Source organism: Carassius auratus, chromosome 26 (assembly GCF_003368295.1).
Source record: "Carassius auratus strain Wakin chromosome 26, ASM336829v1, whole genome shotgun sequence".
NCBI classification, from domain to species: Eukaryota; Metazoa; Chordata; class Actinopteri; order Cypriniformes; family Cyprinidae; genus Carassius; species Carassius auratus.
In genome coordinates this window covers 11,661,048-11,674,899 of record NC_039268.1, presented here as the reverse complement: position 1 = coordinate 11,674,899, position 13,852 = coordinate 11,661,048, and the positions used below count along the sequence as shown (strand labels likewise).

General features: G+C 37.1%; 2 protein-coding genes across 4 annotated transcripts; both read left to right on the top strand.

The window, feature by feature from the left end:
• The first annotated feature begins 343 nt into the window (after nt 1–343).
• Nucleotides 344–4,273, top strand: LOC113044320 (sialic acid synthase-like). The gene is made up of 6 exons (XM_026204213.1): nt 344–590; nt 1,138–1,353; nt 1,618–1,717; nt 2,179–2,333; nt 2,468–2,734; nt 3,831–4,273. Exons 1-6 carry the CDS (start codon nt 459–461, stop codon nt 4,038–4,040), a joined length of 1,080 nt encoding a protein of 359 aa, XP_026059998.1. The 5' UTR covers nt 344–458; the 3' UTR covers nt 4,041–4,273.
• A 583-nt stretch (nt 4,274–4,856) lies between these two features.
• On the top strand, nt 4,857–12,926 carry LOC113044322 (clathrin light chain A-like). 3 transcript variants are annotated; one of them, XM_026204215.1, is made up of 7 exons: nt 4,857–5,149; nt 7,063–7,091; nt 7,859–7,976; nt 8,072–8,183; nt 9,749–9,802; nt 11,069–11,104; nt 12,213–12,926. In XM_026204215.1, the coding sequence occupies exons 1-7, from the start codon at nt 4,963–4,965 to the stop codon at nt 12,382–12,384; spliced, it is 708 nt and encodes a 235-aa protein (XP_026060000.1). In that variant the 5' UTR covers nt 4,857–4,962; the 3' UTR covers nt 12,385–12,926. The 3 variants fall into 3 exon arrangements, with proteins under 3 accessions (XP_026060000.1, XP_026060001.1, XP_026060003.1); XM_026204216.1 differs by lacking the exon at nt 11,069–11,104; XM_026204218.1 differs by lacking the exons at nt 9,749–9,802; nt 11,069–11,104 and having other exon boundaries at nt 4,860–5,149.
• Nucleotides 12,927–13,852: the final 926 nt, after the last annotated feature.

Sequence of the window (13,852 nt, the reverse complement as noted above, 5' to 3'; positions counted from 1 at the left end):
TCACAGACCAGGAAGAGAAGACAATGTTGAATAAAGTCATTTTTTTTGCTATTTTTGGACCAAAATGTATTTTCCATACTTCAAAAAATTCTAACTGACCCCCTGATGTCACATGGACTACTTTGATGATGTTTTTATTACCTTTCTGGACATATAATGGAGGGACAGAAAGCTCTCAGACTAAATCTAAAATATCTTAAACTGTTTTCTTAAGATCAACGGAGGTCTCACGGGTTTGGAACGAGGAATGAGGGTGAGTCATTAATGACATAATTTTCATTTTTGGGTGAACTATCCCTTTCAGACTTTTATTTTGAAACGCATGGGCGTGTGCACTAATAAAGCCGGAAGTTCCACGGCTCTGGCATCTCAGCATTTGACGCGTGTTTGACTCCCTCCAGACTCACTCCTGTCTTTTCTTAGGCTTTGCCTGCTGTGTGTGTGTATCTGGATTTAAAATGCCTCTTAAATTTGAGTTATGTCCCGGTCGCATGATCGGAGGAAACAACCCATGTTTCATTATTGCAGAAATCGGTCAGAATCATCAGGGAGACATTGAAATCGCCAAGAAAATGATCAAGATGGCAAAGGTAACGTTACGAGTTTATTTGTATTAATCAACATCGGTACTGTACATTTATTATCGGCGGTGAGCCTGCAAGTTACAAAATGTTAATTTATTATTATTATAGAAAAATGTTATTTATTTATTTTTTATTTTTTTAAACGTCAGTGGTACATTGCACGACAGGTTTCAGTTTACTACTTAATCTGATATTGGACATAAAATACTTGGAAATGTTCATTCAGAACTGCTTCTCAAATCACTTCCTTGCAGTCTAGAAGTCTGCCGTAGAATATCTTTAAAGTGTTTAGACCATAAACCTACTTATTAAGATGTTTAATAATACTTTTTGCACATTACTAATAGATACAAGTGCTAGTTCTATATTTGTAATAATTATATACCATATCAGTAAGAGTACATATAAAGACTGTATACAGAATATGACTATATTGTAAGTCTATTTTTATGACTTTTTACAAATTTCTATGTTGTCATTAATTTAAGGTCTCGTTATTTTAAATAGTTTCTCATATGATTTACTGTATATAACTATTCCTCTTCTGTACTAGGACTGCGGGGCAGACTGTGCGAAGTTTCAGAAGAGTGAGCTGGAGTTTAAGTTCAATAAGAAAGCCCTGGAGCGGCCGTACACCTCCAAACAATCCTGGGGAAAAACATACGGAGAGCACAAGCGCCATCTAGAGTTCAGCCACGAGCAGTACAGGGAGCTGCAGCAGTACGCTAAAGAAGTGGGCATCTTCTTCACTGCGTCCGGGATGGACGAGGTGAGCGGGTTACAGCCGCACGGCGCATGCGCAGACTATTAGACTGGCATCTGTATTTGATTTCTAATGGCTTCCGGCTTACCAATAGCAAGGAAAGATAACCGTAGCCTGTGCTCACATCACATCAAATACCAAAGTCATGTGTTGTTATTTTTCTCACTAGTCATGTGAATAAGCAGTATCATGGGAAAGTTATGCTTTACGCTGATTTACTCCTGTATTATAACCATAATAATTTTTTTTTTGTCTGCTTGTGTCTTTAAGATGGCTGTAGAATTCCTGCATGAGCTCAATGTGCCTTTTTTCAAAGTTGGATCTGGAGACACCAACAACTTCCCCTACCTCAAAAAAACTGCCCAAAAAGGTGCCATTTTTCTTTTTAATGCTAAATATCTTAAAGATGTTTAAATATATTCTCTCTCTCTCTCTCACACACACACACACACACTGTTCAAAAGTTTGGAAAACAGAAATTAATGTTTACTCTGCACTTTCAAAATTAATGTTTATAATGTTAAATCTAGTTTTATTTCAAATACATACTGTTCATTGAAATTTTTTATGAGTCAACGAATTCAAAAAATGTGTATCCAGGTTTTCCCAAATTTTAAGCAGCACGATATAAAATATATTAAAGAAATAATTTTATTAATAATAAAGAATTCTTAAATTAAAATAATATTTCAGAGTATTACTGTTTTGTGATAATTATTTACTACATCAAATACATTCATCTGTGATAAGCATGAGTTAAAATGTATAATTCACTCTTAAAACTAATTATGAAACAAATATAACTTCTGATGCTTGTCTGTGTGTGTTCAGGACGTCCCATGGTAGTGTCCAGCGGAATGCAGTCCATGGAGACTATGCGCCGTGTTTATCAAACTGTAAAGGAACACAACCAGAATTTCTGCATCCTGCAGTGCACAAGTGCATATCCTCTGGAACCTGAGGATGTCAACCTGCGGGTTATCATGGTAAAGAAACCAGCTCTTTACACACTCAGTAATCCATTTTATTTATTTCAAAAACAGCATGTTTATCAAAATCCTAATCACAGTGGTCGGCACTTTCACTTTTTTTAATATAACTTTTTTCCCCCAACCTATAGGAATATCAAAAAGAATTTCCAGACATTCCCATTGGATACTCAGGCCATGAAAGTGGGATCAGCATCACAGTTGGGGCAGTTGCACTGGGAGCAAAGGTCGTGGAGCGCCACGTGACCTTGGACAAGACCTGGAAAGGCAGTGATCATGAGGCATCTCTGGTGCCTGAAGAGCTGGCTGAGCTTGTGCGATCCATCCGCACTGTGGAGAGAGCTCTGGGCACTGGGGTGAAACGCATGCTGCCCTGCGAGGTGCCATGCCATGATAAGGTACAATAAGAACCAGTGCAAATGCATTCCTTTCCATTTTGTTACGTTCACATTTCATGACATAAGTGGCACGCATCGCTATTACTATTGCTCATAATTAGGGTTAGGGGTTATTTCTAAAATGTACTAACTCTAAAAATGTTGTTTCATCAGTGTTATTTTAATATCAATTATATTGTTTTATAGTATTTAGTAATATTTAAATTAAATTAATTACATAATGTTTAATTTAATTGAATAATAACAATAATTGTTTTACTTAATAAATCTTTATTTTTACAAGTATTTTTGTGTGCTTTTGTCATTTTACAAATTATTTTTATTATATTAATATATAATATATTAATATTATAATAATAAATTATTATTATTTTAGTCCGTATTTTTCGGACTATTAGTCGCACCTAAATATAAGTCGCGTCAGTCCAAAAATATGTCATGATGAGGAAGTCGCACTGGACTATAAGTCGCATTTATTCTGAACCAAGGGAAAACATTACCGTCTCCAGCCGCGAGAGGGCGTTCTATGTCTTCAGTGTAGACTACAGGATCACTGAGCAGCATAGAGCGCCCTCTCGCGGCTGGAGACGGTAATGTTTTCTCTTCGTTCATTTCTCTGTTTATTTCTCTTGGTTCATGTTAAATTAATTTTGATAAATAAGTTGCACCTGACTATAAGCCGCAGGACCAGCCAAACTATGAAAAAAAGTGCGACTTATAGTCCGGAAAATACAGTATATACCTTGATTTCAATTAATTTGTAATGTTGTAGCACTTTCTGTGTCAACTTCAACCCTATCTGTTTTACAGCTCCATTCTCTTTCCATCTTCTGTTGCATTCCTGCCACAGCATTCCTGTTCATGCTGTTTCCTTCCAAAACATCCTGTCTTAACTTTTTCTTTTCATTCTTTCTTTCTTTATCAACCATCATCTTTCTCCATTGGCTTCCCAGTATCACTACTCTTCAACCTTGCTTCTTCTCTTTTATGTTGGTGGGATGTTTGTTTTCAACAGCAGAACCACATTGTCATCAAGTAATCTGCTCTGTCAAAGCATTCCTGTAATTCCTCTTCGACATCTTTCACTCCTCTCTAGCTTGGGAAATCTGTGGTGGCCAAGACCGCCATCCCGAAAGGTACAGAACTGACCCTTGACATGCTGACTGTGAAAGTAGCAGAACCTAAGGGTGTAGCTCCAGAAGACATCTTCCAGCTGGTGGGGAAGAAAGTGACAACAGACATCGAAGAGGACGAGAGCGTCATTGAGGATGCAGTCGACAACTACGGCAAAAAAGCCAAAGCTTGAGGAAAACTGTCTTTGCCGTCTCTGCCTGTCGTTCTTCATCAGACTGGAAAGAAATTGAGATATTTTTGCCAAAATGAAATGCATTATTCTAGAAGCACGGTTAAAATGGCATTATGTTTTGCAGACAGAAACTAATGCAACAATACAACAAGTACCATTAAATCTGTTTATATGGGTTTTTATTTGCCAAATACTGCTGAATAAATCTGAATAAATAATGGTGCTAAAAAAGATGGAAATCTGTCTTATTTTTAAGGTGAATTAATGGAATCAAAAATGTGTAGGGCTTATTACTATCCATATAAATTACCAATTTAATTGGGTTATACCGTGAATGTTGCTTTTTTTGAGTAAGTGTTGATAGGATTTGTGTGTGTGTGTATACTGTGTGTTTGTCATGGTAGCACCATAATTGTCTTTTTAAATACCATGGTACAGGAATGCAGGAAATGGCCATTACATGTTGTTTGTTTATTTATTTATTGGGATATAATCAGGCTTTCCTTTGAAACTAAAATTACACACAAATCTAGCTTTCAGTTGACCTTCAAAGGCCAGCTTGTTTCTTTCAGTGAAGGGCACTACGCGGTCAGTGTTTCATGACAAGTCCTGTTTATATTTATTATAGATTGATACGTTTGCAATACCATATTGTTGCAACGCCCTATCAGGGCACGCTGATGATCACGGGACTTGTACAGCCACGGTTTAGTCATTTTATTGGTCGGCGACTCAACTTCTCGTCATTTGACTGGACAACAGAACTGCTCATCAAAAATACACAACACTGATTGGTTGAGCGCCATTTCCTTCGCAGCCGTTCTCTCTTAAGCACCTCCCTCACTGACATTGGAGCCATCGACGAGGAAGACCTTAGTGGTTTGTGTTTTCAGTTGTTCGCACTCCAAACATTTAGCGAGCCATGGACGATTTTGATATGCTCAGTGCCCCTCAAGGAAGCGCAGGAAACGGTGTGGGGGCGGACGAGGACCCGGCGGCAGCGTTTCTGGCCCAGCAAGAGAGTGAAATCGCGGGCATCGAGAATGACGAGGGCTTCAGCATCCTGGACAGCGGAGAAGTGCCTTCATCCCTGAGCCAAGACCCCGACGGTGGGTTCACACAACATCGATAAGAATAAAAACAAACAACAAGTGCTCTCTTTATAATCTTAAAAGCGATCAGTCAGACTCAATAACTGGCAAATAACTGTTCTACTCGCTCGTTAGCCAGCCAGCTAGCCTTCATTCAGAGCTCTGAGGTAACGCGATGTGTATAAATAATACGCGTTGTGCTGTTTATATAGATCTCACTACCAAAACTAGTTTAAAAGCCATTTAAATGTCCTAACGTTTTACTTAATGGACCGTTAATGTTAGTTAAATGAAGAAGGAAAATGGCGTTATCTGTCGTTAGCTCCGCTCTTTCCTCTGGTAAGTTACGTTAACGTTAGACCGCACATTTAACGGTTTAATTGCAAATTTATTCGTGTTCAAAATAGATAATTGTCTCTTTGAACACATATTTACCGATTTTTGTGTCGATTGATTACTGTAGTAAGTTACCGTCAACGTACTGGTTGTATCAGCAAAATTCCAGTTCCTTGAACGTTGATGGAGTTTTTATTATATAATGACCTTTGGACGAAAGGGTGTGTGAGAGAGAGAGAGAGTGGGAGTGAGAGAGTAGTTCCTATTGCATTTATATTGAAGTGTCCAGGCATCTTTTAGATTTGGTTTTGACCGGACCACTGCTCTGTATTCACGTATTGAGATGCCTATTTAGACTGCATCGGAAATCCACGAAAATTAGTGATTTGAACACGCATTTGATTGCCAAAAATATTATTTATAACAGAACACGCTTGTAATGTCAAGAAATGATTGTCTCGAACTCGCCTGTCATGTTATAAATGATGGATTCGATCATTTCAAACGAACCTGTAATGGAATAAATATTCGATTTGAATGTTCGAATGACCATACATAAATGATCGATTTGAACCCCGTTATGATGGTCAAAAGGTTTTGTTCTAAAGAATCTAGAGTGTCTTTCGTGCCCAAAAAAACACTTAAACATTTGGCAGATCCTTTTTTTTTCCAAAACGAGTTGCTTAAGGGGTTCATATTTAATGGTTCATACGCTTACAGTTAGTCTTTTTAGTTAGGCAGCTCACTAGGTTTCAATGCATACATTTCTATCACAAGTATCTCATTGCTGATTTAATCTCTACAGGTACTTAAACTATAATTACACATTTTTAAATTAATTTTGACCATTTTGGTGGTCTTTGCCTTGGTTTGTAATCACACCATACATTTATCAATCTACACAAGCGTCTAGTGTTCCCTTTTTACTGGCTGTTGGCTTGAATGTTGCTTTGGCCGAAAGTTTTGAATAAATGATGATGGGGATGTTGTTTCACTGGCAAAAAGGCACAGTCTGACTTCGGTCTAGAGTGACTGAAGACAACAGTCTTGGAGGTACAATGCAGTACAGTCTGCAGAAAAACAGTCAGGCCTAAATACTTAAATTCAGGCTTGGGTTAAAAATGGATTTTCATTTGCTGAAAACTTGTCGTCTTTTATTAATTGTATGCTTAGTACGTATTTCTTCAGGAAGAAAGGAAAAGAAGTCAGCAAAACCAAAGACTTTGGCAGGAGGAAAGACTGTATATCCTGTCCCACAATTCACCACTAAAATAATGCTTTGTCATGGACTATACGTTATTGCAAAAGAATTGCTGTTTTTTTTTTTTTTTTTTTTTTAATGTTTTTGACGGAGGCCTTTATCCAAAGTTTCTTCCGTTGCATGTAATTTTTGAGTTTCATGTATTCCCTGGGAATTAAACCCACAGCCTTCATTTGTTAGTGGCATGCTCTACTGTTTGAGCTTCAGGAAGGCTATATAGCCTTTGTCTAATGACAGGGTGATTCATACTGATGGTTTGTATACGATGCATGGACAATTGACCGAACACTGACTATTTTTAAGCATCCTTGTTCTCTCTCTTTTATCTTGGCAGGTGGAGCATTGAATGGAGATCTGCACGGGGTAAGACTTTGATGGATTCTTTCTTGTGTTCCATCAAACTGAGCACAATTTTAAAAATATTACATAGGAGTTGTATTTATTAAATTTTTTCGTGTCTTCAATGTATTTATAATACAGATGATAGGAAATGCAGTGTGCATGAGCGCAGAACAAAAAACTAAATTGGTCTGCTAGTACCCCTCCCTTCGTTTGTGTGTTTTGCACTTTAATATATTTTAATGTTATAAAATAAAACAAAGCAAAGAACAAGTGTCTTATTTATTATAAAATGTAGCATTACATCACTTTGTCCGTGACAAACAGTTGTTCTGCCATGGTACAAGTCCTTGTGGAGATTGAAAGAATGGCATCTTCTGTTGTTCTGTTGTCATCTCTTTTTTTTTTTTTTAAGTTTTAAATCAATTATCTGTTCTTTGATATTTATTTGCCACCGTTGTTTTGTAATTTATTTTTTTTATTTCAAAAGCAGGACAAAACAGTAAAAAGCACATTTCTGCAATTTAATTAATGCAATGGTGAAAAAAAAATGGCAAAATAGGCCTACATGGGGGATGTGAAAAAACATGTTTGGTATTTGACCTTTGGCATAGTGTTTAATTTTAACACTCAGAAGAGAAAGGAAAACTTGAAATCGCATTATATGACCCCTTTAAAATAATTGAAGAATTGCTTAAATGAGTCGATGCTTTTAAAGAATTGCATCAACTAAATATTATACTGAGATTGTATGGTTTGGACTCCTGCTTTTTGCTGTTTGTGTTCTGTAGGAGAGTAACGGTCCTTCAGACGTGTATGCAGCCATCTCCAGTGTTGACCGATTGCAGGCAGAGCCGGAGAGCTTGAGGAAGTGGAGAGAGGAGCAGCGTGAGCGGCTGGAGCAACTTGGTAACTTGAGCATAGATGTTAATGTTCTCCTTAAGAAGTATTAAAACTATAAGGTTAATTTAGGGCTGACAGATGTTCCCTCTGCTGTTTTTCAGATGCTAACTCCCGTAAGCAGGAGGCAGAGTGGAAGGAGAAAGCGAAGCTGGAGCTGGAGGAGTGGCACACAAGGCAGAACGAGCAGTTGGAGAAGACCAAAGTCAACAACAGGTACGACACTATTCAAGCAGCTGAAGTCTATAGAAGAGGCCTAGTTTGTCTCTTACTGTTTTGGTTACAAAAGCACTAGAAAGTGCATGGCTTCTCCATCGTACTCATCATCGAGGTTTATGCTTGTTAAGTGTATTCAAGGGGAAACTTTTTTTTTTGCAAAGGAATAGTTTACTCAAAAATGAAAAATGGCTGAAAATGTACTCGCCCCCCTCAGGCCATCCAAAATGTAGAGGAGTTTGTATTTTCTCATCAATGGATCCTCTGCAGTGAATGGGTGCCGTCAAAATGAATCCAAACAGCTGATAAAAACATCACAATAATTTTGATTATTCCCAACTTTGAGAAGCTCTGCTCGCCGGGGGAATTGGACATCATGCACAGATAGATGCGCAACCCAATTTCGTCATTTGTAAATGTCTGAGAAAGATTCAACGATGACAAAAGCTTGTACAAGCTCTGCTGATTCGTTCAGTCAGCGGTTTCTGAGTGTGCATAAATGCAGCAAAACTGTATTAGTTAATTTTGACAGATTAATAATCAGTTAAATGGTTTCAAAAGTCATTTATTTATTTTCAGTAAATTATCAAAATATTTAAATAGGTTTGCATGGTTGAGTTAGGCTTAAGTGTTTTTTTAGTCTCAAAACGCAATCTTATACAATTTGGCCAAAATCTAGAAAAGATAATGCTGTATTGGCTGTGATTAAGTGTTAGATCTCTATATTTTCCTTGTCTTTTTGAGTAAAGAAAACACTGTACTTTATTATTATGCAAATTATAGGCAAAGAATATGGTTTAAAAAAATAATGTTATTAACCGGTATTTCTTCCACCTGAAACGGTTTTGGAATGGTAATAATAACACAGAACAGAAACGTTAAAATCTCAGTTCTGCTCCGAGTGAACCAATTAAATTTTTTTTTAATTTTCAAGCCCTGGCGCAAACATTCACAACATAAGAGTGAGGATCATTTTTGAGGGAGCATTCCTGTTATTTAGTCTAACCGTTTCATGATGTTGTGACTATAATGATATGAGAGGACAGTGAAGAAGCTTCTGCAGTGTTTCGCTCACATGATCATTCCTCATTCAATCCCAAGTAGTTACTTTATCTGTGATTGCCATCAGATGTTGTATTTAGTTATTAGAATGGAATAAAGAGCTCTATGGAAGGCTCTTTCTGCTTCAGTGACGCATTTGAATTGACTTTATCAATAGACATGCTGAAAGGAAAGTAAGCGATATTGGGTCAAAAGTTAAGATTTCTATTAAGTTTCATTTCCATTCCATCCCAGTGGAAATTGAGTATTTTTTGGTACAAATAAAATAAGCACATTTCCTCTTTCTGTACAGCTGTCCAAATTCCTCTGACTGTGAAATCCTTGTTTCTATGTGTCCTGTTTGTCTCTCGTGTGCAGTGTTGTCTTACTTTTGTCTTGGCCTGGTCTTAACACTGGTATGGTAACACTGCAGTGTGTTTTGGCTCTGTATGAGTGTTGTTTTTCTCCTTTTTACCACTCTCTCTGTTCTCTCCTGCTTCGCTGCTCTCCTCTGGGACTCCCAGGGTGCTGGATGAGGATTTCTTCAAACAACCCTTCGCTGATCTGATTGGTTATGTGTATGTTGCTAAACTAACATCCTTTCTTTTATCATGCATTTCAGTAACTCATCTTCCTGCATCTCAATTTTTCTTCTCCCCATGTTACTCAAACGTTTCTAACCAAACTTTTGGTTAACTTCATTTGAAAAAAATAGTTTTTTTTTAGTTATTTCTTACTTATTGGACAAGTAATTCTGCACACTATGCATGTTGAGCATATATTTTTGCCCTTCCTTCATGTTTGTTGCATATTTTATATCCGTCGTCTTTTTTCTAATTTGTCACTTTTTTTTTTCTTTATAATTTTTCTTGATTAATTTACAAAATTAACCATTTTTTTTGTTGTTGTTTGTTTATGCATTTGTCACCAATGTCTGCATTTTCTAGATATTTAAGATGTATAAACATTTGTATAAATTAGTCAATGTTGTTTATTGTCTAGCATTAATATTGAGTTATTTATTATAGTAGTTATATTTAGTGCAGTAGGTAGCGTCTGTGTAATACAGCACTAGTGAATTTCTAAGCAACTATGTGTCTGCCAGACCAGTCAATAAATAAATAAACCAGCCAGTGGTGCGATTTTGTAAAAAAAAAAAAAAGTAAATACAAAAAATGTATTTTAATGTTATCAAAGTTCAACATCTTCTGCTTTCTAAAAAAAAAAATTATCACTTAAAACTTTTAAATGTATTTATTGATCTCTTAATATTATATTATTGGTTGGCAAGACTATAAATTCGTTTTGTTACTTGTTGGCTGATTACAATCTCAACATGGTCAAATGTTTCGTTGACTTTTATTTATTTATTTAATTTTATTATAAACCGAGACTTGGTGCACCTATATCCCATGGTTTGTACTTCAGCCAGACACCTAGTTGCTTCTCTTAGATGTAATTTTTTAGAATACGGTGTTGCCTAGGTTGAGCAAAGCTGTCCCAGACTAGAACTGTAAAACTCTTAGTTCTGCAGCCCTCATCATGGACCTCTTAACTCTTCTGCCTTTTCTGCAGAACTATTATAAACATTAGCTGCTTTTCTTTTGCTTGGTAAATGTTTCTCAACTGAAGCGCCAGTTGAGATCGCTGAACGCCATGAGCGGTGCATACATCAATGACGGCTGCAAGCTAAGCGCACTTAGAAACACTCCTAAGATGACTTGGGTTTTGAACAGTGCATGCCTGCTTTGGTCATCTGCATAAATCTCATTTCTTTTGGTTTTCTATATATCTGACTTGTGATCTGTTTCTCCTTGTTTTTCTTTTCTCTATGCACCTTTAAGCACTCACATTAACCATCCTTGCTACCGCCTAGACCAGTTAAGTAAAAAAAAAAAAAAAAGTACAAAAAGAAAATCTAAAGACAAGACAATCAAATATGTTCAGGGAACAAACGCCATTTATGGCAAATTTATATACCAATGAATTGCTGTTTTTATTATCAACCTGTTTCTGCTAAAAATACGATTCTGGATGTCCTTTTGTGGTGATGTGTTGGTGCATTAGTCCTGTGAGTTGATGTAGTTGATTGTGACCGTGATTTACCTCATTGGCTTTTCATACCCATTTTGCTGTGTATATTGTGTGATAGTGGAGAGGCTAATGCAACTCTACTGGACTGAGTCCTCGGCAGCAGAAAGGGTCGGTAATGGGCCGGGAGGAAACGGGAATAGTCGAATATAGTTTCCAAAAGCTCTCTGAAGATTTTATTTTTATTATGTTAAGAGCTCTTTAGCTTTTGGCTTGCCAGAAACTTGGTTTAGTTCCCCCAAGCTCAGCAGGAGGCCCTGCTTTTGGTCACTGCCAACGCATGGCACTCACAGCCTCTGCACACAGATTTAGTGGTTAAAATAAGCTAATTGGCCTGTCAGTCGCTACGTTGAAGTCAGGCTCATTAGCGTACGCGATTCCTTGACATTCCTTGGAATGTCAAGTGATGAGGAATGTCCCACAATATAAGGACTTTCAAAGTACAACAAATTGTTTTAACCAACTGAATCGCTGCAAAATTTGAATGTGGCTGTTCTGGAACCTTTTCCTGCCTTCAAGATCGAGACTAGTTCTGGTAATGGTGGGTTGGGGGCATGATGCTCAAACTACCATCTGTTTTGGATGTGGTCACCTGAAGAATGCCTCTATGAATGTTTTCTTGTTGGATGGAAAAACCATTGAGTTTCACCCAGACACAGCTGCTTTGGTACACATGCCTCTTACCTCCGAAAGTAAAACCTACGGAAACATTTTAATTAACTTTTTTGGTAAACGCAATTTAAAAAAATCTGTGAGGTTGCTGGAAAGTAATTTTTCAGTCCTGTCAATATCTCTCATGTAAACAGTCAGGAGGTCAGCGGTTGTGTGCTTAAGTGGGCTGTGTTTGAGAGTGTTTCCAGTTTCTGTCCCAAGCTGATTGTGATCTCTCATTGGCAGGGCGGCTGAGGAAGCCATGGTGTCCGAGCTGGATGAGAACAGTCCCGGCACAGAATGGGAGCGCGTGGCTCGTCTTTGCGATTTCAACCCCAAGTCTAGCAAGCAGGCCAAGGATGTCTCCCGCATGCGTTCGGTCCTCATCTCTCTTAAACAGGCCCCGCTCGTTCGCTAAGCTCTGCCTCTGGAGTCTTCAAAACCATGTCCCAGCAGCCAGTGGGATTCACAACTTTGATTCTTTTGTGGTCCCATTCCAATGGCTTTGATTTCAATTTCCATATATAAATAATCTATATTATATTATAGAATAATATGATATGGTTATATCTATATATGTTTATATATATATTTCATCTATAAATGTATACATATATATAACAATGTTCAGATTGTTTTTATTTTTGGTGTCTATTTTATGGACCAAACTCCATGTTCATTTTTCCATGTAGAGACAGTTTGTGGCATTGTGACACTATCAATCTATGCATTTCCCTCATAAAGTGTTTGGGAATACAGTACTAAATGTCTTGTGTATGTTGTATACAGATGGTGGATATTAGCCTGTGTGTGTGTGTAACTATGTACATAAGACTGGTCCTCTACACTTCATTGTGAGATTATGGCACAAGTTGTTGAAGAACTGAGCTGTACCCCAGTGAACGTCGCCTCACGTAGTCCATTCTGTATCAGTATGATTAAACACATTTGAAATGTTAAGTGTTTGTGAAGCAGTTTTTTATTGTTGTGTTTCCATTGTTTTGGAAAATAAAAAAATAATACTTTATAAAATGGTAAAGATTAATTTGTATATGTAAGAAGAACTAATTGGATTACTGCTCGTTAAGATATTGAAATGTAATCCTAGTTTGGAGTGTTACTCCATGGTTACCATAGTCTAGATGTTTTATATGGAGTCATATTAATAATGCTGCATATATATGCAAAAAAATAAAGTTTTGCAAAATAAAATAACGTTTTGCAAATGAAAATTAAAGTATTGAGAAAAACAAATGTGCTTTTTGCAAACAAAAATAAAGAATTGCAAAACGAAACGGTACGAAAGCAATGATTTTGCTATACATATTTTCCATGCCCATATCTACTCTTTTATTTGCAACGATGCTTTTATTTTGCGTTTCAGTCTAGTTTGAGCTTGCAATACTGCTCGTCTCGCTTTGTGGCACTGTTTTGACATGGGGGGTGGAGTCAAGGGACGGGGGCGTGTACAACATGACTCCCTGGAAGTGACGTCATCGGCCCCAGACGCAGCTCACTGATCCAGGTACTGTTGTGTTCAGCAGAGGCTTGCGAGTGGGTCGTTTCTTTTTTTTTTTTTTTTTTTTTTTATTCACTAGCATTAAAAATTGCATGTTTTCGTTTAATTTACTTCATTAATAAATGTATGTGTGTATTAGCATCAGTTTATGTTAAGAACTTATTTAAACGTTGCTAATTAAACGCAATTACTTTAGCTGTGAAGTTTCTGAGAACTCTGCACATTAGAATGTCTGTAAATCACTCAGAATCAAACATTCAACAACCCTTTGGTATAAATTATTGCATTTACTGGTCAATTCTTACAATGGGAAAATCTGTGTCCTAGGAAGACTATAAACCCATCTGCATGCAGTTTTAAAAACATT